The sequence below is a fragment of the Phodopus roborovskii genome, unplaced genomic scaffold, assembly GCF_943737965.1.
Source record: "Phodopus roborovskii unplaced genomic scaffold, PHOROB, whole genome shotgun sequence".
NCBI classification, from domain to species: domain Eukaryota; kingdom Metazoa; phylum Chordata; class Mammalia; order Rodentia; family Cricetidae; genus Phodopus; species Phodopus roborovskii.
In genome coordinates this window covers 3,528,344-3,555,621 of record NW_026126575.1, presented here as the reverse complement: position 1 = coordinate 3,555,621, position 27,278 = coordinate 3,528,344, and the positions used below count along the sequence as shown (strand labels likewise).

Below are 27,278 nucleotides of genomic sequence, written 5' to 3'. Positions count from 1 at the left end.
GCTTTTGGCTCTGGCAGGTGCAGTCTGCCTAGAATCTAGCCCAAGACACTTAAATGTGGATGTTTGACCACAGCTGAGCCTCTCAGATAGTTTGGGTCCTCTAGCCCAGTCCAGCCTACACTGAAGAGGGTGGTTCCCCACAAGAAGCAGCCTCTTCCTTGTTCCCCAAACATTGTAGAGTACTGAGTCTTTTCACAGCATTGTCTTTGGGCTACATATTCTAAGTCCTCTAGATGATCGACAGTGCCGGGGTGGGGGTGTGTAGGACCTGTGTTGTTACATCTCAGATAAGACTATTGTGACCCTCAGGCACTCTCAGGGAAGAAACACCAAGTACAAGTGGGTCAGTGCTAGGCTCAAGCCAGCCTGCCTGGGCTCTGTGGGATGGGAGAGAGGACTGACTTACATGTGAAGCTTAGAATGAATGTTCTTAGGTGTCCTTTAGACCTTAGCCACCACTGTCGTCGGCACTGGTGGTGAACAACAGGTCCCTTCTTCTGCTGTGCCCTCACTGCCGCCTGGAGCCTCCTCTGACCAACGTTTTTCTTGAGAAAAGTCATTCATGACTTCAGAGACTGTAATTAGAGACATCCAAGGCAGAAAGGCAAGGCCTTTACCCCCACCCTGACTCACATTCAGCTAGAACTACAGCCAAGGCCAGAGCCAGGATGTGGCCCCCTGGGGCCCGATCAGTGTCCCTTGTCTTCCCTCCCCTGGAGCTTTTTAGTCCAGAGATGCAGACTTTCTTTCTGACCCATAGGCAGGGCCTCAGAGGTCCCAGACATGAGACTGTCCTGGGCAGCTGGGCCCCTCCCACCTCCCACCATTGCCTTTAGAAAGTATGTTTCTCCCATGGGTGGAACCTTCCCTATGCAGGATGGCACTGTGTCAACTCTGCTATGCCAAGAGCCTCCTGCAGCAACCCTTCTGTTCTCAATGCACTGAAATGGAACGTGAGATTCCAGTATCCCTATTCATGTAATACAACTGGTAAGCAGTGTGCAAGCAGAAAGGCAGTGAGCAGAGACTCCCTGTGCCCTGTGGGTACACTAGGGCAGCAGGGGCTCTAGGGTTCCTTGAATGATCTCTGCCTCACTTGGTCTGGAAAAAAAAAAAAAATCTCTTGTAAGGCAGGAGGAACATTTGAGACTGGAGAGGATAGAAAGCTGGCCTTCTGAGTCAGCCTGAAGTCCCCAGGTGGGAAGGGAACCTTGGGACAGAGTGTGCACCTCTTCATGGGTGGCACCAGACCCTCTTGAACATGGGGAACTCATCCCCCATCTGCGGAAGGAGCACTCATGGACACACCCCAGTTGCTGTACAGGTAGGAAGTGGCAAGGGCCTCCAAAGAGTGGGGATTGAGATCAGATGAGAACGTGGCTCTCGTAGACCCTGAGATGTAACTAAAGACTACAGATTGAGACCAGCCCTGTGGGGCTGGCTATCGAGACTTCCAGTCAGGCAAACAGTATTCCTCAGTCCTGCCTGGGAATGACACATGCAGCTCATATAGCCCCAGAGGGAGAGTGCTCACCACCTCCTTTCTCATGTAGGAACTACATGAGACATAGCATTTGGGGAAATTTATTCCAGCCTCAATTTATCTTCCTTTAGGGTTGAGATGAGGGATCATACACCCCAAGAGGAGCTGCTTCTGGCCTAGTTTGCTCAGCTGACCCAGCTTGCAGTAAGTTGGGTCTGACTCACAGGATCTGTATCCTATGCCAGCTAGTATCAGATGTAGGGGATCTGTGAAACCGAGCTGAGGTCCCACCCAAAATCATCAGGAGGGAGTCAGTGATAGATTAGTAATGTCTGCAGGGAAAGAGGAAAGGTCTGCCACCTCTAGCCTAGCTCCAAGATGCAGAGGCTTCTGCTGTGATCTGACAGCTGCACCAGGGCTATTTTTGTTCCTGGCTTTCTGTCCAGCATGGCGCCGGGCCTCCTCAGCTGTGTGACAGCATCAACTCACATCAGTCTTATAGTCAGCTGAAACATCTCCAGGTCTCTTCACAAGAATAACTGTCAGGTCAGATCTTCCACATCTTGTTGTTGTTACTTTCCTTATGTGGGCATAAAAGTAATTGCAGTCAGTCCCTTTTAGGTGGGCATCTAGATTTGTTCCTAATCTTGCAAAATCCTTATATATACCCCTTTGTGTGTTGGTCTTCTTGGCTTAGCATGTGCTTAGAATGATTGCATACTCTAGGGTGTTCAACCCTGTCAGACCTACATTTAGGGAGAAGCTTCCCCGGAGAGCTGAACCTAGGTTGGAGGGTGGGTGGGACATAGAACCAGGGTTCAAGAGGCTGGAGGAGGTGCCAGGTCAGAATGTAGGGCCTGATGTGGATGTTGCCATCCCAGAGTCCTAGATGGAGATTAATACAGAACATCCCCCCACTTACAACATGGCGATATCCTGGGAAATATGTCCTAAGTTGAAGTTGATGTGTTGGCTCTCCCACAAACTCATTGCACAGTAGAAAAATCTGAGTGCGAACTTCTATACCTTGGGACACTGTGAGCCTCTGGCTGCTTCCCAATAGGCAACAGACAGTTCTTGCAGCCCCTTCCTCCAAAAGAACATGTGGTGGGGTGGAATGAGCCTCATGAAGAAGTTGTGGGGGGATGCCACAGAGAAAAGTCACCCTGGGTCCCTCCCTGGGTGTTCAGGTGTCCATCAGAGTTGAATGGTGTAGCCCTGTTCATGCCTGCCCTAGCATTGGCTATAAGAGTGTCTTTGCTCATTGGCTTGGCAGCATGAGCCTTTCTGCTTGTCTTCTCCCCCCTTAATCCAATAAGGAAAAGCCTCTGTTGGTGTGTGACACTGTGTGGCCTTGGATTTGTGTTGTTAAACAGGTCCTTGAGGCACATGGGGAAGGTCGTGCATGCTGGCTTTTGTCCTCACATCTGCAGTAGAGACCTGTGAAGTTGTTCATTCTTTTATGGTGGGGGTTAGAGCAGGGTCTAGACTTTTTACATGATTATGTTTGTGTGTGTGTGTGTGTGTGTGTGTGTGCGCGTGCGCGCGCGCGCCACAGCATATGTATGGAGATCAGAGGACAACTTAAAGGAGAGTAGGCTTTCCTTCCACCATAAGGGTCCCGAGGCTGAGGATTAAACTCAGACTGTCAGCTTTGGCAGAGAGTAGCTTTACCTGCTGACCCATCTCTCTGATCCTGGGTGTGTTTTTCTAGGCCATGCAGAGCCTGTTCCACCATACATTTTCATTCCTATAGACTTGACAGGTGACCCCAGCTGAGTAAGACTGGCTTGGCTCTGGAGCAGGCACTGATGAGCTGCCTTTTGATGACTTCACCCCCTCCCGTCTCAGAGAGGGAGCTCTGGGGAGACCTGGCTTTCGCTCTCAAGCATATTCTGGAAACCTATTGGCCCAAAACTGCCCAGAGCAGTAACACAGCTCTAGAAAGCTCCTGTCTGACTTCTTTCATCCTAGGCCCATCCCAAAGTTACCCTCTCTAGGGCAGACACCCACTTTAATGTCTCATCCTTGGAGATGTAGCCAGCTGGGATAAATCTCTGTCCTTAGCGCCTCTGCTCCAAGCTGAAGTCTGTTGAGTAGGCTGAATCTCCCAAGCTTGCAGGCAGCCTAGGCCCTGCTCTCTCCCCATGGTCAAGGAACAATGAATGTCCTGCCCTTGAAGCTGTTCTCAGGCCAGACAAGAAAAGACTGAATCCCTTTGACTGCTGCCCCTCCACCCTGGGCATGAGGGTCAAGGGTAGCACCATGACTCAGCCTAGCCCACTCTTCTCTGACTGAGCCCCTTGTGGTTCTGATGCAGTCTGTCAACCACCAAGGAGCTTCAGGCTCTGCTCCAGAGATGGTGGTGACTGCTGTCTTCTCGACCTTCTGATTTGGGCATCAGATGGTTTAAAATACCCTACAGAAGTCCCAAGCTGTATTTCCTTCAGTTCAATACATGCAAATCCAGCCCCTAACCAGAACGTGCATTCAGTTGAGGGGCATGCATGCATCCCTGTGTGTGCTGACCCACTTGACTGAAGTGGGGCCCAAGTTTGGGATCAGAGAGCATGGGTGGGCTTTCCCAGTGGAGGCTGTTCTGTACCCTGGGTGGCCCAATTCTAATGGTACTTATTTACTCTTTCCTATGACAGTTGGTTCAAGTTCTGAGAATATAATGAAGAGTGCTAAGTTCCAGCAAACAGTAGAAGAATTTTCAGATCTAGCATCCAAAGGACACTGGATCAGGAGTACAAGGGCAACAAGGGGTCAGGTGGCTCTGTGGTACCCAGAGAGCCTTGAAGGGTGTTGTTTCTTGGGTTGAGTTACTAATACTACTAAAATGAACTATAGACAGTGCCAGGCAAAGCATGTGTCTCCCAACTCTTCATCCAGGTCCTCCTCAAATAATGGCTGTCATCCTTAGCCACTGAGGCATGTTGGGAGCTCCAGTGCCCTCCCTGGAGGTCAGAGTCAGTTACTGTCTCAGAAGCCCTGTTTCTAAGCCACAGGCCAGAGGCAGGCTCTGAGATTTGCTGCTGTCCCTGGTGCATAGTGATCAGAGTCCAAGAGCAGGCAATGTTGGCCCTCCCTGCCTCAGGTCCCTTCCACAGGCCCCACCCTGGGGACCCCCTGGAGAACAAAAACAGGACTCTAGTAGAGCTGAGCACAGGCAGACAGTGCCAGGCTGCTTAGTGCAGGACATTCCTCGTTGGTCTGAAGAGCGGACATTTTGAAAAGGACTGCAGCCTGGGTATGGCCCTTGCTCTTTTCTCTCTGTGCCCATTCTTGAGACCCCCCCCCCCCCGCTCCAGGGAAGACAGGCCTTTTAAAGTCCCTGCCAGCGCCTGGGTGTCTGGTCACACAGGGACAGGGAGCCTGGCAAAGGATGAGGGCTTCTGTTATAGACTCTTCAAGTCAGTGTCTCCTTTTTCTCCCCATCCCTCCCTCACTGAAAAGCGACTGCAGAGGAAAGAGTGTCTGTGCAGAATAGAATGTTCCAGGCCCAGGGCTGGGATGAGTCAGCAGCCAGTCCCTCTGTTCCCACTGGTTGGCTGGCCTTGCTTCTGCTTGGCATGAAGTTACTCTGTGAAGCAAAAGGCACAGAGGTGGAAGAGGACCTACTTACTGCCTAAAGTACCTGGGACAGTGTTTACACAGGCCTCACTTTCCTTACCTGTGGGCAATGTTAAAATGTAAAGCACTTGCACAACATCGTGTTTGCTTCTAAGCCTGCCATGATAAATGCCAGAGGTGGACCTCATCCACAGGCCTTCATTATTTGCAGGCTCTGGAGGTGTTGTCAGTCTGTGTTGAAGGTGTGGCCTGGCTGTGTTCTCCTGAGCCTCTCTCCTTGGTGTGCCGCCTTCTGCTCATGTGTTCACGTTGTCTTCCCCCATACATGTTGTATCCTGCATATCCTGCATTCCCCTTATTAGAAGGACACCAGTTCAGTTATCCTAGGATCCACCTTAATGTCTTTCCGTTTGATGATCCTATCTTCAGGGAGCTAGAGAGATGGCTCAGCTGTTAAAAACACTTGCTCTTACAGGAAGACCTAGCACTCCACATGGTGGTTCACAACTGTGTGTAACTCTTGTTCCAGGAGATATATATTCTTCTGACCTCTGCAAGCACAGATGCATACATACATACAAACAAAACACTTATACATATAAAGTAAAGGTAAATTAATTTTAAAAGATCCTGTCTCCAGATGTAGTCATGGGGATATGGAGTACAAAACCAGCCCTACATTTAATTCTGGTTGTAAGAGACACAGTGATCTTATTTTTTCAAAACACAATGAGCACCAGGCTCTGTTCTAAGTGCCAGATTCCATCAGCACCACCATGGGTCAAAACCTCTGTCTTTGGAGGGTGATACTTGGTTGGGAAACCAATCTCCCAGTACAGTATGCCAGATGTTAGAACAGAGTCAGAAGCTCCAGGAAGATGAAGAACAGGGGACTCGTGGGGTCCCTGGCTACCTAGGGGCATTCTTATTTGCTCCCCAAGTTCTGATTCTCTATTTAGCATGTGTCTCTCCTCTCTCTCTGCAGTGTTGAGGGTGAGGCCCCCAGCAGTGAGACTGGCACATCGCTGGACAGCCCCTCAGCCTACCACCAGGGTCCCCTGGTACCTGGTTCCAGCCTGAGCCCAGACCACTACGAGCACACATCAGTGGGTGCCTATGGGCTATACGCAGGGCCAGGACCACAACAGCGCGCACGAAGGCCCCGGCTACAGCACTCAACCTCTGTCCTGCGCAAGCAGGCTGAGGAGGAGGCCATCAAGCGTTCTCGGTCACTCTCTGAGAGCTATGAGCTCTCTTCAGATCTGCAAGACAAGCAGGTAGGTAGCAGGGGTCCCTGCCCACCTTTCATGACCTCCCAAGTAACACAAGACCTCAGTTACCAGATGCTCCTAGCAATGGGTTCCAGATACCAGCTGGGGTGCACATTTGAGAACCGGGATAGCTCTACTGGGAAAAGATTTCACTAATGGCCAGGGGCCCTGACATCCTTTCTGGGGACTTATAGAATCCTCTTCAAATGTTGCTTTTGTATGTTTCCATATCCCTCATTGCTAGGATCTGTGGCCTATGTTGAGCATATAAGATTCATGGCCCAGCACCACCAAGCCACAGGTTGCCAAGGTGGCCATGGAGGTTCTTAGGGCCCAAGAAAGGCCTTGGGGGATTGCTTATTATATCCCACTGTGGCTTGTAGCTCCTCAGCCTCTAGAGGAAGTCTTCATTGAATGCCGCAGCTCTTCCTTGGGCCTCAAACCCAAGGTCAGGTAGCCTGGCCCACTTTGGGGGTTGTTGTGAGCAGAGCAGATCCTTATGGTACAGTGCCCAGCAGAGAACAGGCTGGTATGGGAGTGAAGGCCTGCTGTTTGACTGTGTCTCTGAGCAATTCCAGGTTTCAGGAGATCTCTGAGCTTCATGGATGTGTAGAGACAAGCAGAATGTCTTTGGGCTTTGTGCTTTGGGCATGCTCCCATGTCTCCCAGGCAATCCCTCAGCCGTGGACGGACACCAGGACCCCTTCCCACAGCCCACAGCCCACAGATGTGGTCTTTCTTCCAACCATATCTGCTGGCTGCTTTGTTCCATTTGCTCTCCAAGGACCTCAGTCCTTGAAGGAACAGAGGTCTAGGTTTGTGCAGTCTCATCTTCATGAGGGTATTGTGGGGTGCCCTCAGGGTGGATCTTCTCCCTTGTCAGACACCCCTCAATCTTGACCTCTCATACCTGGGGTGGTGCTTTGTGACACAGGAGGCACTGCCCTCCTCTCCTCACATGCTTTATCCTCCTCGTCAGACTCACAGCGGCCCAGTAGCAGATATACCCCCACTGTGGACCTTGATTCCTTTGCCAGGACAGCAGCAGGCAGAACAGCCTCTACTGGGTTTCTCAGATCTGCAGAGATCCAGAGTGATGCCTGAAGAGTTTGTTATAAAAGTCATCTGCACAGGACCACGAAATGGAATTGGACAAGGTTGAGCCTGCATGTAGGGATGATTACTTGCCATAAATATGCAGCCGTTCACCTTCATTCCACCCATAGCTGAATTTCCCCAGATAATAGGATAGGGACAGCCTGCAAGATGAGGCTGCTGCACCTGAGTGACATTCCTGGACAATGGATGGACAAGCGAGTCAGCATTAAGATATTTCACTGCAGGAAGTGACATAGACCCTGGGGGTCTTAGTTCTGGAGGAGGAAGTAGAGGAAGTCTTTGAGTATTGGCTGTATCAGATGACAGTAGCTGGTCTGAAACTAGGTATTTGGAGAAGAGCTTACCATATGTGCCAAGGCTTTGGGACAAGAAGGATCTTGGTGTATGTGAGAGATTGAAAAGGTGTTATTGAAGAGTTGGCACAGAGGCAAGAGGCGCTAACATTAGCAGTCATGTAGTGCTCCATGCTGCCGGAGCTTCCTGGCTACAAGGCAAAAGTAGGAGTAGGGTAGGTTACATGAGAATTGGGAGGGGAAGTTAGGAGTCCCGTCTTAGGGAAATCAGATGCATTCTCCTTAACCCCACCCTCCACGCCTTCCTTTCCTGTCCCTGGGACCAGAGCATGACCTCAAGTCCCTGAGCAGTGCAGGTGTGCTTTGTTGAAGTCAATTCCTCTGGATCCTCATGCATAATGCTTTGAGTTAATCCTCAGCAACTGAGCCCATAAGGGTGAGTCCTGGCCCCAGAGCAGGCCTCCCTGCCACTGACTGTGAAGTCTGGCTCTTAGCTTCCCTCATGTCATCTGAGAGCAGGGATAGTAGAGTCCCTTGTCTCAGTACAGTAAGAACCGTGTGAGGGCATGGCATTCCCATGGCTAGCACGAGGGTTAGTTGCTTTCCCTCCTCTGCATCCCAGAAGATCTATAGATGGGGTCTCTTCCAGATCAGTGAGTTCAGGAGTGTCTGCTTAGTGAACAGGATGGACCCTAGTCCCTAAGGTCCAAGGCATTAAGGAAGGCCCTGGAGTAAGACTTGGGGACTCTGGTGTCTCTGAAGTCCTTGGCGGGGATTCCAGGCCAAGGCCTTCTTAGGCAAGGGATTGAAGAAATGTAGGAAGGGGGCTTCTCAGGCTCAGCCTTTGTCCCTTCCTGGCCCTGAGGTTTTTTACCACTCAGTCACTCTCACTAGTAGTTTTACTTGTCGGTGTGGTAGTACAGCCATCTCTGGATGGCAGGGAAAGAACTCCCCCAGAGCCTCCTGGCTGTCCTCAAGCCCCTTCCTGGTAACCCTGAAATGTGTGCAGAAGGGGTCTCTCCCAGGCTTGGACCACAGCCCTGCTTTGTTCTGTGTCTCTGGTGTTCTGTATCACACTGTGCATCTTTCTAACCTCACAATTCTCTGCTTCTCCAGGGCAGGGACCTTGTGTGTCTCCCTTTTGCATTGCCACGCATGCTAAGATGCAGGTTCATGGTGCCGGCTTGGTGAAATCAGGATTTCACCTCATTCTGTGAACCTGGACCCTCTCCTCATCCCCACATAGATACAGCCCTGCCCCAGCAGCCAGAGACAGATTGCTGATTCCTGCAGACCAGATTATAGCTGAGTGTGTTTCCTACTCACCCAGAGTCCAGACTCAGGATTAGCCCCCAGGCTGGGCAGGCTGTGAGTCCTGAGACTTGAGGAGGCCATGGGTCACTCTTGAGAGATGCCGAGCTGAGGTGCCTGAGAGCTTGCCTAGCACCCCTCCCAACTCACAACCATGCCCGTCAGAGCTCCTGGAGCTACAGGACAAAGAGGGAGCACTGGCCTTGCCAGTCTTCCCTAGGCCTCAGCTCAGCCTTCTGTGTAGCAAGCAGGACAGAGATTTCACAACTGCAACTGTCATCTAAGAATGGGGCTGCTCTTCATCCAGCTGCCCCGGCCTGTGCCAAGCACCTGCCTTCCATCACTGTGAGCTCACCAGAGCCTTAGAAAGTGGGTCCTACTGTTGCCCTGTGTCACAGTTAAGGAAATGGGGAACTTCATGGTTCCAAGGCTCATCCAGAGCCTAGGCAGCCTTCTGACATGCCTCAGGTTCCCCAGCTCTGGGTTCATATCTGTAGGCACATCTTCAGAAGACTTCCAAGGCCCATGACTTTTATGGCCAGAGGTACTGGGATTCTCAGCACATGTGTGCCCCCACCTTTACCCTATCCCAGTACTTACTTATTCCATTTGACACTGAAAACCTCCAGTAGCCCCAAACTGCTATCTTAAGCACCTTGCGGATGTGATGTGACCATCCCAGGTTACATCCCTATGGAGTATAGGAAAGGGTAGATATCTATCTCTGTGCCATCATACACGGCCCACATTCTCCTCTCCTTACTCCACCAGGTGGAAATGCTAGAACGCAAGTATGGGGGACGCCTTGTGACCCGCCATGCAGCCCGCACCATCCAGACGGCGTTCCGCCAGTACCAAATGAACAAGAACTTTGAGCGCCTGCGCAGCTCCATGTCGGAGAACCGCATGTCACGCCGCATCGTGCTGTCCAACATGAGGATGCAGTTTTCCTTCGAGGGCCCCGAGAAGGTGCATAGCTCCTACTTTGAGGGCAAGCAAGTCTCTGTGACCAATGATGGCTCCCAGCTGGGGGCCCTAGTGCCATCAGAATGTGAAGACCTTAACGACCCAGCCCTCAAGTCTCCAGCACCCTCCAGTGACTTTGCAGACGCCATCACGGAACTGGAGGATGCGTTCTCCCGGCAGGTAAAGTCCCTGGCTGAGTCTATCGATGATGCCCTCAACTGCCGCAGCCTACACAGTGAGGAGTTACCGGCCCCGGACACTGTGCGGGCCCGGGACACTGAGCCCAAGCCAGGCCTGCATGGCATGGACCACCACAAATTGGATGAGATGACAGCCTCATATAGTGATGTTACCCTCTACATTGATGAGGAGGAGCTGTCACCACCTCTACCGCTCTCACAGGCTGGGGATCGCCCTTCCAGCACAGAGTCAGACCTGCGGCTAAGGGCTGGGGGTACAGCCCAGGACTACTGGGCCTTGGCCCACAAGGAGGACAAGGCTGATACAGACACGAGCTGCCGAAGCACACCATCTCTGGAGCGGCCAGAACCACGGCTGCGGGTAGAGCACCTTCCCCTGCTCACCATTGAGCCACCCAGTGACAGCTCTGTGGAGCTCAGTGACCGCTCCGATAGAAGCTCACTCAAGAGGCAGAGTGCCTATGAGCGCAGCCTTGGTGGACAGCAAAGCAGCCCCAAGCATGGCCCCCACGGTGGCCCCCCCAAAGGCCTCCCCCGGGAGGAGCCTGAGTTGCGGCCTCGGCCCCCTAGACCTCTTGAGAGCCACTTGGCCATCAATGGTTCAGCCAACCGGCAGAGCAAGTCTGAGTCTGACTACTCAGATGGGGACAATGATAGCATCAACAGCACATCCAACTCCAACGACACCATAAACTGCAGCTCTGAGTCCTCGTCGAGGGACAGCCTGCGGGAACAGACACTCAGCAAGCAGACATACCACAAGGAGACCCGCAACAGCTGGGACTCACCAGCCTTCAGCAATGATGTCATCCGTAAGAGGCATTACCGAATTGGCCTGAATCTCTTCAACAAGTGAGTTTTCCCTTCATGCATGGATGACAGATGTGCATGTCCTTGGTAGTCACAACCCTGGGGCCAGGCAGGGTAGGCAAGAGGCAAATTCATTTACCTTCCTTCCTGCTGTGAGTCTGCCCACACCTGTACTGAGACTGAAGTTTTAGGCAGTCTTTGTAAGGTCCAGGCAGGATGCTGTACCGTGTTTATGCTTAGAGAAACTCTGAATCCTAGAAGTTCCAGATCTTTCCAAGGGCCATTTGTGGAGGTGGCAGGTGTTCCTGGGCCAGACAGCAGAATGGGGACTTTTCTGTGGTAAATCCCTACCCATCATGCCCACCCAATGTGAAGCACAAAGGTCTTGGAATAAGCTGGGGACAGAAAAACAAGGTTTGTCTCTGAAAGGGCTCAGGAACAAAGGCTGTCGCTGACAGAACAGTGGACTGGGACATTTGAGTGGCTGCTCTGGAGGGGTTCAGGGAAGGTGCAGCCGGGCGGTCCTAAGAGCCAAGCCATGGTAAGAGGTGGATATTTAAAGTAAACTATTCTTAGCAGGGTCAAAAATAGCATGGGAAGTAGGGAGGGCTAAGCACACATTCGGAGGGGACCTTGGCAGCTCTTGTTTAACCTGAGATTTCACATTTCCTTCCCTGGGACTCTGGGATTTGGGGTCATCAGACACCAGCCTGGTGTGGTCTCCCTGGGGGCTGTGAACTTGGAAAACATGTGACTAGCCTGCCTGCTGGTTACAAGCATATACCCTGGGAGTTTCCCAGAAGGGCCACGGGAGGGTAGTGGGGCACAGTGGGAGTCAGACACATCTGAGCCACACCTCACTGCTCCCTGCTGCTCATCCAAGACTAGGATGGCATGATTTCGAGTATCCCTAGAGGTGCAGATGGACCGGGACAGCAGAGGGGCCTGGTGGGGAGGGTGTGGTGTATAGCCTTCATGGAGGCCTCCAGGAGCTGAGTCTTTGATCCCCTCACATTTGCTATAACCGTAGTTCCTGTAACCTCTCCCCTTATTGCAGCCTGCTGTATGTAAGAGCCACCCTACATTGTGCAAGCCACAGCCAGAGCCTGCGGGTCATTAATGAGTGTGTCCTGCTTAGTCCACGTGTCCTACTTGGCCTTTCTACTCCTATACACTGCCCTGCTCCAGGACTGCCTCTCAGCCCAGGCTGGGGTAATGGGGGCTGCAACAGAATGAATGGGTGGAGGCCAGCAGTAGGGTATAGGAAGCAAAGAGAAAGAATGTCCTTGACCAACCAGCTCTGGCCTTTGCAGATTCTTTTTTGATCTATCATTACTTAATTACGTGTATAACACACAAATATATCTTGTCTGACAGCAAAAGCTTTACAGTTCAGGATGTGTCATCTTTGACTTGTGGGCGCCTTTCCTTCCTTTGTATGTATGTGCAGGTGTGTGCGTGCATGTGTGAGAGAGGGATCCTGCTTGCGTGATGCTTGCATGTGGGGACCAGGGGTTGATGTCAGGTGTTCTCTTGCATTATCCACCTTTTTCCGATGCAGTCTCTAACTAATCCTGGAAGTCAGTGATTCAACTAGGCTGGCTGGCCAGTGAGCCTCATAGTCTGCCTGCCTCCACCTCCCCAGCACCGGGATGATAGATAGATTCTTTGCATGGGTGCTGGACATCAAACTCGGGCCTCTATAATTGCACAGCAAGCTACTTGATGACTAAAACTATCTCCCCGAGCCCATCCATGTCTTTTTCTTTGTGGACCTACTCTGTGTTTTCCATATCTGTGAAACAGGGTTGGTGCTGATGACACCTCCTTTTAGACACTAAGAATGCAAGGTTGGTATATGCAGAGTACAAGGACAAACAAACATATGTGTTGCTGTTACTTGACCTGGCTCCCATCACGGTGGCCTGGGTTAGATGATTTCAACCTAGGACCTCTCAGAGGTCTACTGTTGAAGGAAGGTCTTGCTTGCCAAAGGTCTTGCTTGCCAAAGGTCTTGCTTGCCAGTGATAATAGACCTTCTTTCCTGTGTGCCACGTGGGGTGCACCCCAGCATGGTCTTCTGAAGATTATTTAGCTGTTACTTCAGCCTCTTCATGTCTCAGTGCCTTCTCAAGATGACAGCGGAGTGGAATTATAGGCTCCTGGGTAGAGACTTCCTTTAGCATCAGAGCTGCCAAGTTCATGTTTAAAAGGGACTATCCTGTTTCCCACCTCTGGATCTGAGTGCCAGCTCCCCAGCCACACCATTTTGTATTGTCCTGCTTCCTCTGGGCAGAGTGTAGATTATGTTATTGTAATTTGCATTTTCTGCTTACTTTGAAGGCACCATCTACTAGCACCTCTCCATTTCATCTCTATAAGATACCTTTCAGGTTATTTGTCCATTTATTCATTGTCAGTTTTTTCCAGTTCATCTTGAATTTATCCCTCATATTTTGAGGCAGGATCTGGTTAAATTCCCCAGGCTTGACTGGAGCTCACTATACAGCCCCAGCAGGCCTTGAACTTATGGCCCCTGCCTCAGCCTCCTGATGTTCAGTGTTTGTCACTTTTGAGGGCATGTCATCATGAGAGGCCTTCTTAAGGATCTCTTTCAGAATTACAAGTATGTCCCCTGCTGCTTCCTTGTCTTTCTCTTAGAGTTTTCTTTGTAGATATAACTTGAACACAATGAGGACCCTGTGAAGCATCTAATTAGCTTTAGCTACACTACTCTTATCTGATGGATGTATTTAATTTCACTTAGTGCCTTTGTGTTTGAAATTTTTTTTTTTTTTTTAACATTTTGTTTTGTAGTCTTCTAATTATTTCGCCCTGCTGGGGACTGAACACAGGGCCTTACAAAGGCTAGGCAAGTGCTCACCACTGAGCCAAATTCCAACCCTTACTATCAGGTCTAATCATTATACTTTTATACATCTGCTGTGCATGTGTGTGCTCATGCGTGTGCAAGTGCCGATACTCATGTGTGTACCCATGCATAAATGCCATCTCCAAAGCCCCTCATGTGTCATGGTATTAAGACAAGGACCTCTCCAGTGTCACGTGCTTCACAGATAATTATTCCTCATGAATTTTAGAACCAACTCATGGAGATCTTTCAGTGGAAACTGGATCTACCTCCAGATTGGATGTGAATTTGGAGAGATAGCCCCTTTACATTGGCAGAGACTGTTCTGGAAGGCCCAACCTAGGGGTGTGCATTAATTAAAACTAATAAAAATTAACTTGGCTCTCCAGGGGCACTAGTCATGTGTGGTTACGAGAGACCAGGGTAGGTACATAGCTGTGAAACAGGCCAGTCCAGCCTAGTGCCCAAGGGGGCAGCTTGCAGCAGCAGCTCTGGTTCTGAGAGATCTAGCTCTTAGTGGAGCAGATACCAAGACCCTGGCTGGTTCCCAGCTCAGCAACTAACAAGCACCCAGCCTCATTTTCCTCCTTTACTCCAATCACAATGCCAGGTCAGGGAGCATTGGAAATTCTGAGAGAATTTGTTGCTGTAACTTGGCCAGTTAAGCCAGACCTCTTTGCTAGTCTTAGAGCTTTTTGGTCAATTTCTAAAGTTCTTCCATAGATGTGGAGAAGAGCTCTAGGGCTCAGAACTGGCTGGCAGCTCAAAGTTTAGTTCACAGAATCCCAGGACCCTCCAGGGATAAGTCTGAGAGCCTGAGCTCTCATGGCTGGGCTGGAGTGTAATTGCTTTGCCTCAGGCCTCCATTGTTCTTCAGCAGTCCCAGTACCATGCCAGGCCCCGAACCCTAAAACCCGATATTCATTCCCTCTGACTTTACTCCTTCTGCTTGTCTCCTCTCTACAGCTCAGGACCCTCCCAAGGGTCTCTGGTTTCCTGCCCTCACTCCTGCTGTCCCTTCAGGCCCCACCTTTGCCTGCACACCTGAGTCCCCTCCAGGACAAATAGGTTTTACTAGCTCTCTGACAAGTGAAGCCTATCTGTCCAGAGCACCCCCCGCTAGGAGTCTGCAGAGGGTTGCATGGTGACCCACAGTGAGAGAGCCAGAAAAAGAAAATGAATCGGGAGAGCTGGGAAAGTGAGGTGAGTACTGAGGGCCTCACTAAGGAGACTGTGCCACCTCTAGATGTCCTCAGGCCCCTGTCTCAGGCTCCAGGATGCTCAGCCCCCTGTCCAGGCCCCAGCTGCACATCTGGTAGGCAGCTTTCAAAGAGGGCAGGAATCCAGAAACTCCAGGCAGAAGGGGACCAACTATACCACTGGTCTACCCTAAGACCTGGAGTGTACCACTGGGTCTCTGAGCCTCATTTGGCACACTTGAAAAAATGGGTGTGGGCTGCTGCTCCCAGGACTTGGATGGGATTTGAGACAAAGGGGGTGAAGGCCTGGCCTGCAGCTGCCATCTCAGGAGATACTATGGGTGGCTGCTTTCGTGCTCAACTTAGCCTTTGCAATCAGACCTCCTACCACCCAAGACGCCTTGGAGGCACTTCTTGGCCCTGTGCAGCTGGCTGTGGGAGGGGCGGATGAGTATTCATGCTCCATAAGGTCATTTCACAGTCTTATTCTTGTCCTCACTCAGAGCCATCCGTAGCTGCTATTGCCATTGAGAGCTTGTAGTGGAATGATGATGAGAGGCTGAATCAACATGATGTCTAGGAAAGCAGGCCTAGCCAGACTTAGAGGAGGCAGACAAGGCAGACCTGGAAGTAGACAGCTGGGTGAAACTGTGAGTGAGTGAAACGGGCTCCCACCCATTTCAGAAAGACCTCTAGGTCCAGATGATGAAGTGGCTGAGGTGTAGAGGGCAGAAGCCAGTACTTTCTGATGCTAGGGCCTCACAGACTGTATTCTAGGAAGCTGAATTTCCATTGCAGCATCTGGGTGGTAGCTGAGAGCCTTGGGTTCCTGAGGCAGCAGAGTATTTTAAAGACCTGGCACTGTCTTGCTGGGCACCTTGGAACTGAGTGACTTGACTCTTCTGGCCCCTCATTTCGTTGTCTCTAAAGAGAGTGGTTCCCTCCACCAGGAACCCTCCTAACTCCCTAGACAGCACCTCAGAAGGCCCCATTCTCTCCAACCATGAAATTGAAGACACATTTTGTCCAGGCTGCTTTGATGTCCCTCTGGTTAGTTCTGCTCATACCTGGCCTGTTTCCTCCTTATAGTCTGCACAGTTCCCAGGGGCTGGGTGGAAGATTCCAGCTTGAACTTCCTGCTTCACTCTTGCCAGGTGACCCAGTCATCTCTAGGATACAAAGGCCCCTGAGAGGTAAAGTAACTTGCCCCAGGGTCCCCAGTCAGTAAATGGAGCTGAGATTTAAGCCCAGGCCTCCTGTTATCTCTCCACAGCCAGATCCCTACCTGCCTCACACATCAATGAGAAAACATGATTTTGGAGGGTGGAGACTTGGTTGGCCTATGGCAGGTGGCCACAGAGGACTGTGGCACACCCCTCTACTTACCGTTCAAAGACCAAATGGGTTATTGGCTTCCTTCCCGTAGGGAAACCTGAATAGAGGCCACCATATCCATATAGGACAGGGATAGCCTCACTCATTCATAGTGGGGGAAGGACTGCAAGGTTATCCATAGCAGGGGCTACATAGCATGCATATCCAGCCAAATGGCTTTCCACCTGCATGGAGGCCAGTGTGAGGTAGTCATCCCTGCAGAAAGCCTTTGAGGCTGCCATTGGGCCAGGGCTACCCCTTATCACAGCCTGTCCCCACTGTCTACCATCTCACAATAGCTTGCAGCTCCTAGTCCCTGCTCCTCAGATCCAGATACTGTGGCTTGTTCTGTGACATACAGGTAGGGTCAGTCCCTTCTACCCTGGGCTTGGGTCACAAGCAGCAGTCAAGGATTATGAATCTGTCTTCTACCTGTACCCCTGGCCACCACATACAAGCTTATACAGATAGACACCAGCAGAGACCAGGCCCCAAGTTGACCTCTACCCTGCTCTTCCACTGTACAATGACTAGGTGCCAGAGCACCCCTAGTTTGGCTAGTATGGTGCCCTGGCTCTGATCCCCTCTGACCAGCCAGGGGAAGCTTCTAGAACACTGAAACTGACTCTGAAGCATCCTCTTCCAAGCATGCAGGCCTCTGAGCCCACTCATCTGCTATCCGTCTACCCTTCCGATTCCCTCCCCCGGTCTCCACTGCCAACCATCCTGGAACAGCCTGGTACTCTCATCCATCAACATCTCCACGGGCCTCTACCTAGAGGGTATCCCTAGGCCTTGCTTAGAAAGACCCTCTCTGTTGCACTTAAGGGTATGCCCTCCTCCCTTAGCTCCCAGCCCCCAGCCATGCCACCAGCCCAGTGTCCACAGCAGCTCTGTGCCTGACACCTTAACCTCTGAAGAGTTGATGCTCTGGAAGATGCCACAGCCTAGCACCCTATAGAATATCCCCACTTTCCTGGCAAGATGAACATGTCAAGAAGCCCTGATATTATGAGCCTGTCTGTGTATAAGAAGTAATAATATGCCCAAAGCAGGGGGCAGAATACCCATTGGGGTGGGGAATGGACCAGGTCATCTTGGGCTATTTCATTATCAGTTGTGCGAGGACATGACTGGCCAGCTTCAGGGACTCAGCTCATCTGCAAGACACTGCTGTCAAGGGACCAGTATACACTGGTACTTGTTCTGTCTCCTGCCCAGAAGACAGAAGAGTAGACCTCTGCTCACTGGGATTAGGGAGTGTGATCTTGACACTTAATGGGCACAGGGATGAGTGTGCTTGGGCTGACCTAGAGCACACCTCACTGCTTAACAGCTCTCAGAGACTGTGGACAGAAGCAATGGGAGCCACTCTGATCCAATGGCCCAACCTGGCCCTAGGCGTTCCACACAGCTCCAAGTGGTCTGTGGGCCCTCCAGAGCAGGACATACATCCTGAGAGTCACCTGTACAGCTATTTTCAAACTCACTCATGTCGTCCTCTGTGACAGCAGGCCCTCGCTTCCAGGTGAGCCGAGGGCTCACATTTACACAAAAACAGACAGGAAGTCAGAGGCTGAAGGCAGGAAGAAACCTGTCCGCATCAGAGGATGCCACTTCCCTCCTTTCCCTGGACCTTGAATTTCCCTACATACAGCCAGCTGGGGGTCAAAGGAAATATGCTCTGCCCTGGAACCAGAACAGGGTATAGGCTCTGTCTGTACCTGCTGTGTCTGACCTGTATGTGCCTCGAGGATCTAGCCAGTGAGACCATACCCTGGCAGGGGCTGGGGGAGACACACTGAACCCAGACACCTCCCGACTGTCGTCCTGGCCTCCCCGCAGGGCCAGTGTGCAGCCTCTGGCTCTGCTCCTGCAGCACAGTTTGCTTAGCCCGAAGCTTCCTGGTGCTGAGCATGTACTTCCTCCCAGGGCCTGGATGGCCCTGGTGCGGTGTCAGTAGGTAGAGACCATTTCCTGTCTTCAGCTAGTTTCTTGTCCCACTTCCCTCTTTGGGGGTAGAGAGTACAGACAGAAGGGAAAACACGGAAACTATCTGTATGGGAGAGACAATTGGATGGGATAGTAGGAGCGACTGATGGGAGCAACAGGTTGGCAGGAGGTGTGTAGTGTTTCACATCTGGGTCTGCAGTGGGCTTGCTTTCTATATGCCAAGCCCAGAACTGCAGGGGTTACATGCCTGTGTTCCCAGCAGGCTTTGGGTGCCAGCTGCGATACTTAGAGTTTGGAGTTCTTAGAGGACTTAGGGTACCAACCAGGAGTGGTCCTTTTGCAGTACAAATCATTGCATCACTATCAGGAGGAGCAGAAGCAGGTCCAGCAAGTCGGGGAGCTGGAGTCCCAGATCTCTGGTGGCTGAGGCTGGAATGAGTGTTGTGTCATTGTCATACCCACCCTTCCCCCCATTTGCCAGCCTTTTCTCTGGTCCTAGAGGCTGCCTGGAGGTATCTCCCTTTCCTGTCTGTGACAGTCTTCTGTCTCTTCCTCCTCCTCCATTGAGCTCTCACTATGTCTTCTGTCTGTATAGCCCTGGAAGGTTCAGATTGATGGGGTGTCAGCTAGCCTAGTAAAACTCTGAGGCTCTGGCTCTCAAGCTGGGGCCCTGTTGAAGCTAAGATTTGTGGCCCCCTTGCCTTCAGGAGCCCCTCCTACCCCTATCTCTGACTTAGCTGTCCATACACGTAGAGAGAACATGCAGCTGAGTGTGTGTGTGCATGTATGTAGGTGTGCACAAGCTCGAAGTCACATAGGGTGACAATTGCTGAGCTGTAGGGGCAGGACTCTGAATTGGTACAGGTGGGTCTTCCACAGGGACTGGGTACAGTAACCAAGTGTTAGGATCCCTCCTCATTACCTGTCTGCAGTGTCCATGTGGATGAGCAGCAGCAAATGTGTCACTGTGTGGATTGCAGAAGTGGCGATCGGTAATTCTGGGAATCATGTCTCCAGCATCCACAGGATCCTCCCCAGTGCCAGCAAGGGATCTCAGCAGTTGAATAAAGGGCTTGGAACCAGACAAGGCAGGAGCATGTTATTTTGAACTCTGAAGTTAGCACCCTTGCTCTGCACAGGAGGGCCAGGGAACAAGGAAGGGCCAGGGGCTGGAGTAGATAAACAGAGTTAACAGGCTATGGAACATCAATTGGAAGTAGGTCTATTCAGAGATCCAGCAGTCATTACTGAGAATTCTTCTTGTCCACCCCACCCAGGAAGCCTGAGAAGGGCATCCAGTATCTCATTGAGCGTGGCTTCGTGCCTGACACGCCAGTGGGGGTGGCCCACTTCCTACTGCAGCGCAAGGGCCTCAGCCGCCAGATGATCGGTGAGTTCCTGGGAAACCGGCAGAAGCAGTTCAACCGTGATGTACTCGAGTAAGTCTGGGGGGTCAGGGCCCCATTCCACATGCATAACATGCCGTTAGTCATGGAGTCCTTCACATGCACATCACCCAGATCTCGTGTGCAGCATCAGCCTTGCTGTTTGTTGGGACATAGAGTTGACTCTTGCTTTCTGAAGAGACCAAAACCCCAAGATGTTCAGAGTACTTCCACAGCACCCACCTTTCTGCAGACAGCAGTATCTCACAGCTACTGATCATTCCCATATGATGCCAATGCTCTGTATACAGTTGTAATTCGTACAGTTTAGGGGGAAACAATAGAAGCAAGTCTGTGTTTACCATGGCCAAAATTTGTTTTGTTTTGAACTATTTGGAGCCTATGGTTGATGAATCTGAGGTTGGGAAGCCTAAGTGTTTAGAGAGCTAGCTGCCTGAACTACCCTGCCTCTGCCACCCATTTCCGATATCCCTGTCAGGTACACATGGCCAGCTGTGTCTGTCTAATGTAGATCCAAGCAGTGCTTGGTGCAGATGGTCTGCTAGCTATCTCTGCTAGGATTGTGCCCAGTCCTATGACTGGGAGATTTTACAACTGGCAGAAATACTGAGCCCAGGGAGAAGTCAGTATTGGGGAGGGTGCGCATAGTCATCCTTGACATGTGCTTTGCAGAGGACAACAGCGGCTGGGGAGCAGAGATGGAACGGCTCACCAGTGGGTGTGTTCTGTGGTGCCCTGCAGTGTGGTCTCAGTCAGTTTGGCTAGGACTACTACCCCTGCCCTCCCATCTCATATAGGTGGTGGCCAGCACTGTCCCTTTTTCCACACAGGACACACAGCAGGTGGGCTTGGGTTCAGATACACCCGCACATGCACTCATGCAGAAACCCTTCCTGAATTCACACATATGCACATAGACAAGACCAGACACAACAAATCAAAGGACTAAAGCTTTGGTGGAGGCTAGCACAGAATTGGCACCAGCAGAAGGTTAACGCCTCTTAACCAAGGGCATGCATGCAGCAGATGTCTTCAATGATCCTTACATGTTTCTTCTCCTAGTTTTCACTAACCAGCATGGCGAGCAAGATGCAGGGAAACCAGATCCATTGCCACAGTGTTTAGGTCCCCACTGCCTACCCCCCACCACTGGATTTCTGGTCTCAGGAAATCCTTGCATTGTTCTCCGCCCATTAGAAAATAGCACTGGCCTCAGGAAGTAGCCAGGCCCCCAGCCTGCCTCCTAGGCCTCCTGGAGAGAAGCTGAAGTGCCCAGATTCTGCCTGCCTGCTGCCCTCCTTAGGCCCCAGGATGGGCCTAGTTGTGGAGACAGGTCCCTGGCTGATGACACCACCACAGTCCTCGCTAGCTTTGTGGCTACAGCTGCTTTCAGAGGTGACATGGACACCAGACCATCCTGGGAAATGCCTCCCATGTCCCATCCTCTCTACTCAAGCCTCATCACATAGAGAATTGAGCATGTACCTGTCACCTCCTGCCCTGCTCCCTCACACTAAGATGGCTCAGTCTCCAGTGTGGCCCTTGAGAGGTTCCTCTTTAGCCCTGCCAATCATGTTCCCTCTGCATGAGAGCAAGACTCTACTGCCTGGGCACACATCCTGGTCTGGCACCTGTGTACCCATGGAATACATGAACTGCAGTACTGATCTCTCCATGAGAAGACCCACATCTTTGGGCTCCTCCATAGAAAACAGTTCGCATGCACGGAGCCTATGTCTCCGAAAACTTCAGGGGTCTCTAGATGCCTGGGGACCTGAGGAGCAGGTTTCCCAGAGGCAGTCTGTCTGTCCCCATAGATTCAAGGACCCTTGGCTTTTGAAGCCTAAGGCTCATCATGTGACAAATTGGATGTGCCATCCCATGGGCCTGGCTGCTCTCACAGGCCATCCATCTCTGTTCCAGCTGTGTTGTGGACGAGATGGACTTCTCTGCCATGGAGCTAGATGAAGCCCTCCGGAAGTTCCAGGCACACATCCGAGTCCAGGGGGAGGCTCAGAAAGTGGAGCGGCTCATCGAGGCATTCAGGTCAGGCCCTGTATGGGGTAAAGTGGGATGTATCACATCAGTGGAGAGGGACATGCCCCTCATGACTGTGCAGGGATCCAGGACCACATCAGGATAGGTATTCATGCATAAGTGCCTCCCTGTCTCAGGCACTGGGCTGGGCCCCTGGTTCCTGGCATTTGTAGTTTGGAAGGATAAACTTTATTCTGATTTTTCAGATGAGGAAACTTAGGCTCAAAGGTAATGTCTTCATTGCTAGCATTCTGATGAGTGTCTCAAAGTTTGCTGGCTTTCTAGAGGCAGTTTTCCATTCCCAGGCCTACAGTGTCTCATGGTGACCCATCACGCAAGCTATGAAACCATGTGTCCTGGGCCACTCACTGAATCCATCATGTCCCTGCTGTATTACTTTATACAGATCATTTCTCTGTGCCTCCCTTCTTCTACCTGTGTGGTGTGGAAAGCAGTAGCAATTAGAGGGGTAGAAGGATTTAGGGACCTGTGTAGGGACCTGGTACAGCAGTGAGGTTGTAGTTTCCTCGGGATAGTCTGCAGACCATGCCATGTTGGGGCCTCCATGCTTAGGCTGGGTGTAGATGGCTCTTATCCATGATTTACCCAAGCTGTAGAAGTGGGGCCAGGAGGAGTGAGGACATGGGAGGTGGACCACTCCAGGGTGGCTTCCCAGAGGGAGTGGCACTCAGCTGGGCCTGGTTGGAGAAGGCCTGCTCTGTCCCTGCCCATTCATAAGGTCTCCACTAGAGAGGCTATGGGGGGGAGGATGGCTGTGGTGATCAATGAGGCAGAGCAAGTGAAGGGAGCGTTGGGTCAGGTACTGAAGGCAGAACTCTCAGGCAGGCTCTGAGGCCATAGTGAAGGGAATCTGGCATCCTCTCCCATGGTCCTTGGTGACCTATGTCACTCTGCTGAGATGTCCCTACTCCAGACAGGAGAATGAGGCACACAGCCTTGAAGCTTTCCCTCTAGTACCTGCCTGGCCCAGGGATCCCAGGGTCCTTTCCTGGCTAACCATCAATCTCACTGGGATGAGAATGGGAAGGGCTGTAGCAGGGCCAAAGTTTAGGGCTAATTGGCAGACAGTGCAAATGCAAGGCTTAGGTGATCCCTAAACAGTTCCCTATCTTCCCAGCCAGCGGTACTGTGTCTGCAACCCTGGGGTGGTACGGCAGTTCCGGAACCCAGACACCATCTTCATCCTGGCCTTTGCAATCATCCTGCTCAACACAGACATGTACAGCCCCAATGTCAAGCCTGAACGCAAGATGAAGCTGGAGGACTTTGTCAAGAACCTCCGAGGTGAGCCAGCAGCAGGACACACTGCCACATAGCTCTGCCTTCCTCTGCCCCGAGGACCCAGACACAGAGAGGACACACATGTACCTGAGATCTAGGTTCAGAGGGCCTTTCAGGGAGCCCAGCACTATACATGGTCAGCAAAATGGAATGCAGCCTGCGCCATACATGCCCCTCACCACAGGGGAGGCAATGTCTGCTTGTTCCAAGGGCAGAGAGGACCTGCCTTCTGTGGGGGCTTACCTAGAGGATGCTCCCTCAGTCTAGTCCTCAGTCTAGTCAGCATGGTGTTTTCTTACAGAGGTGATTGTAGGAAGCCCATGCAACACCCCAGTACAGATGTTGCTTTCCTGCTGGATAGATGCCTTTGGCTGCAGGTAGAACATCCCTGAAGATAGTGTATTACCTAAAGAAGGTGGTCTGCAGCAGGCCCACTTGATCAAATTATTGAGTGCCAACTATGGCTCTGTCATTTGCCCCCCTCTGCAGGATGACCTGGGTAGTGCTCTCCGGTTCCTGTGAACTTTTGTGATGTCTTTACTTACCCTTTGCTGGCAGGCCACTATAGCAGGAAGGCTAGGAGCACCCCATATCCCCTGGGAGGTGGCCCCAGATCAGCCCCAGATGCATACCAATGGTTCCGGGAGGTCCTATGGGAGGCAGGGAAAGGGTGCTGAGTGGGCCAGGGCCAGAGTCCTCCTTGCACAAGGCTCTTGGCTGTATGTTGACCAAGGAGGAAGGCAGAATTACAGGGACCCCCCCCCCCAGGCCCAGATGGTGAAGCAACTAGTGGCTGCCTCTGATGATAGCCCCAGGCCCTGTCCTACTCAGCCTCTCTTGCTGGGCCAAGCCAATTTTTGTGGCTTTGTATAAAAGCCAGAACTGTTTTTCCTTGAGGAAGAAGGCTCCAGGAGGGACAGGGTCATGTGTATGAGGTCAGCTGCCTTCAAGACAGTGCTTGAGTCTCTCTCCCCTCCCTCCTTACCCCTCTCTCAATGTGTTTGGGGTGAGAGTGCTGTTGTAACCCTGCTAGGCAGGGCAGGGTTGAGCACCCCACTCCTAGGGAGCTGCTGCCCCATCAGATCTAGCCACCACTCTTCCAGCCAGGAAAGTTTGTGCCTTTGGTCCCATCTTACCTTTAGAGAGAGGGATAGGCCCAGGGTCACAGCAGTTGATTGGCTGGGGCAGGACAGGGTCTAGTCATCTCCAAGTTAGGGAACTTTCTGAGGGAGGTACACCTCCCCCCAGCACATGTTTCCTCAGTAGTTTTCCTCAGTTTACCCAACAGTGCCAATAGCAGAGAGGCCCTGTGGTGTTCAGAAATGGTGAAGAGGACTTGCTCAGCATCTTGGAGCCCTTCCCTTTAGCTAAATCTGTCAGGTTTTTTCCATTTGTCAAATGGGCATTTCACTCAAATCACCAGAAGCCAAGAAAGTATATAGTGAAGCCACTTTATTTACCAAGGCCCTGAACTCAACCCTGGTCACCCCAGAACTTTGGAACATCTGTTTTGAGTTTTTAAATTTACTTATTTTGTGGGTATGCATTTTTATAATATATGTATGTGCATCTCATGTACTTGTTGCCCACAGAGATCAGATTCTCTGGAACTGGAATTACAGCTGATTGATTCTCAGCACCCACATGGTGGTTTACAAACTCAAGTCCTCTGCAAGAGCATCCAGTGCTCTAAACTGCTTTAGGGAAACTAGGATTTTGGGGGCAATGGCATTATTCTGTGTGACAGTGTAGTGTTGGGGCTTTTTGTTTGTTTAAAGAAATATTTCTAAACTTTCATTTATTTATTTTATGTGTATTGGTATTTTGCCTATATATTTGTCTATGTACCACAGTTCATTGAGTTAGACAGTTGTGAGCTGCCATGTGGTTGCTAGGAACCAAACCCAGGTCCTCTGTAAGAGCAGCGAGTTTTTACTGCTGAGTCATCTCTCTAGAACTGTCTGACGAGGTTTGTACATGCTTGTCCAAGACTATGGGAGGTCAGACACCAAAACTGAGCCACTGTGCAAGCCACGGACTTGGTGCAGGGCATGGCTGTTAGCAAGCATGTTTCTGGGGAATATTGTGAGGGAAGCTGGGATAGGGAGCTCCAGGGACCTCCTGTCTTCTGCTAACTTTTCCTTGAGCCTAAAACTGCACTAAAAGCAGTCTATTTTGTGTTTTGGTTTTGGGTATGTGTGTGTTTTGTCTTTTTTTTTTGTTTTGTTTTGTTATTGGTTTTTTTCCAGACAGGGTTTCTCTGTAGCTTTGGAGGCTGTCCTGGAACTAGCTCTGTAGACCAGAGCTGACCTCAAACTCACAGAGATTCTCATGCCTCTACCTCCCCGGAGCTGGGACTGAAAGGTGTGTGCCACCACTGCCCGCCTTTTGTTTTTCTTTAAATTACATTTTCTCTAATTGTGTGAGTGTGTGTCCAAGTGCTCAGGGATGGTAGGAGGAAATAGCTCCTAATCCTGAGAAGGCTGGTCACTACAGTTGGACCAGAGCATGTGTATGGAGGTCAGACAGAGGACAGTTTGGGCGGGGGTGGGGGGGATGACACTCAGTTCTCTCCTCAGGGATCAAACTCAGGCCATCAGGTTTGGCAAGTAAGACATTTATCCACTGAGCCATCTTGCCATCCCAAGTTTTCGCTGTAGGGGGGAAAAAGGTGTTTTATATGCCCTGGGATGGTGACACCAGAGATGGCCACAGTTCTGTGAAGGCTACTTAGACATATCATGAGTCTCCTTCATTTCTCTATCACAAGCCCAGGTATTACCAATGCTTTTGGTGACCTTTTGTACAACTCAGGAGACTGGGTCGCCCATAGTTAGGAGGTGGGAAGGGACATGAAGAGCCTGAACTCACCCTTCAGCTTGCATAACCTGGGCACACTAGCCCAGCAGTTCTCACCATGTGGGTCTTGACCCTCATAGGGGTCACACATCAGATACCCTGCATATCTGAGATTTACATGACAATTTATAACAGTAGCAAAATTACAGTTATGAAGTAGCAACAAAAATAACTTTATGGTTCCTCACCACAACATGAGGAACTGTATTAAATTAGGAAGGTTGAGAACCACTGTCCTAGCCTCACCTGTGGAGTTGGGACCATTGTGGCCATGTCACAGGCATTTGCTTCACTTGTAAGATACATCTACAAAGGCCTACAGACATGGCTTATGTAACACAGCCCTGTTCTGTGATTTGCTGGTTCCTGTTAGAAATATGTGAATCCAATGGGGGCCCATTGCTGAATGGAGCCACTGTTGCCCAAACCCGCTCTCATGTCTAACCATTTTCCCTTGACCAGGTGTGGATGATGGTGAAGACATTCCCCGGGAGACGCTGATTGGGATCTATGAGCGGATCCGTAAACGGGAACTGAAGACCAACGAGGACCATGTGTCCCAGGTGCAGAAGGTTGAGAAGCTCATCGTGGGCAAGAAGCCGGTATGCAATTGGCCCAGTCCTCCACCCCTTAGTGTAATCCTAGGTCAGTCAGCTCTGCCACCACTGGAAGGGCCCTCCTGGCCTGGAGCTTTCTCCAAATAGTTCTGGTCCTTGAGAATTGCAACTGCTCACCTGAGAACATGAGGCCCTTGGTGCAATGGGCCACAGTGACATGTGGTCTGTACCTGTTCAACACTGACCTAGGGATGTCCGTAGACCCTCCAGAAGACCACAGGAAGCCAGGGCATCCTTTTGGCAGTACTCCTGGGCAGCCTGGTGGATGGAAAGAAAGAGCAGGTGTTCTGGGCAGAGGGAGGGACACAACTTATCTTTGAGAATGGGAATGTCAATTTATTTTTTGTGTGTTTCCTATAGATTGGATCCCTGCATCATGGGCTTGGCTGTGTGAGTACTTCCATTCTTCCTCTGATGATCTGTCAACAGTTCTGCCATGCCTCAGGGCTGCTACAGAGTCCAAATTCATTTCCAGAACCAGCTGAATCTCAATTTCATAGTTACCCAGCTTCACACCTCTGTGGGTTCTGAGACCTGAGGCATATAAGGAAGGTGATGCTGGCTAGCCAAACAAATGGGCTCCTGGCCTCTCGTGGGTATTCTGCTGACCACAGACCTAGTTAATATGCC

At 51.1% G+C, this 27,278-nt stretch overlaps 1 protein-coding gene across 15 annotated transcripts in view; it reads left to right on the top strand.

Annotated features, from left to right (window-relative positions):
* The window catches only part of Iqsec1 (IQ motif and Sec7 domain ArfGEF 1), a 318,516-nt gene that overhangs the window by 278,863 nt on the left and 12,375 nt on the right, over window positions 1-27,278 (top strand). For all 15 annotated transcript variants that reach the window (XM_051203358.1, XM_051203360.1, XM_051203362.1 and 12 more), the window contains 7 exons: window positions 6,045-6,336; window positions 9,825-11,071; window positions 19,705-19,866; window positions 21,757-21,879; window positions 23,009-23,175; window positions 26,494-26,633; window positions 27,009-27,038. In XM_051203358.1, the coding sequence (XP_051059315.1) occupies window positions 6,045-6,336; window positions 9,825-11,071; window positions 19,705-19,866; window positions 21,757-21,879; window positions 23,009-23,175; window positions 26,494-26,633; window positions 27,009-27,038 (2,161 nt within the window). The remainder of the gene's footprint in view (window positions 1-6,044; window positions 6,337-9,824; window positions 11,072-19,704; window positions 19,867-21,756; window positions 21,880-23,008; window positions 23,176-26,493; window positions 26,634-27,008; window positions 27,039-27,278) is intronic.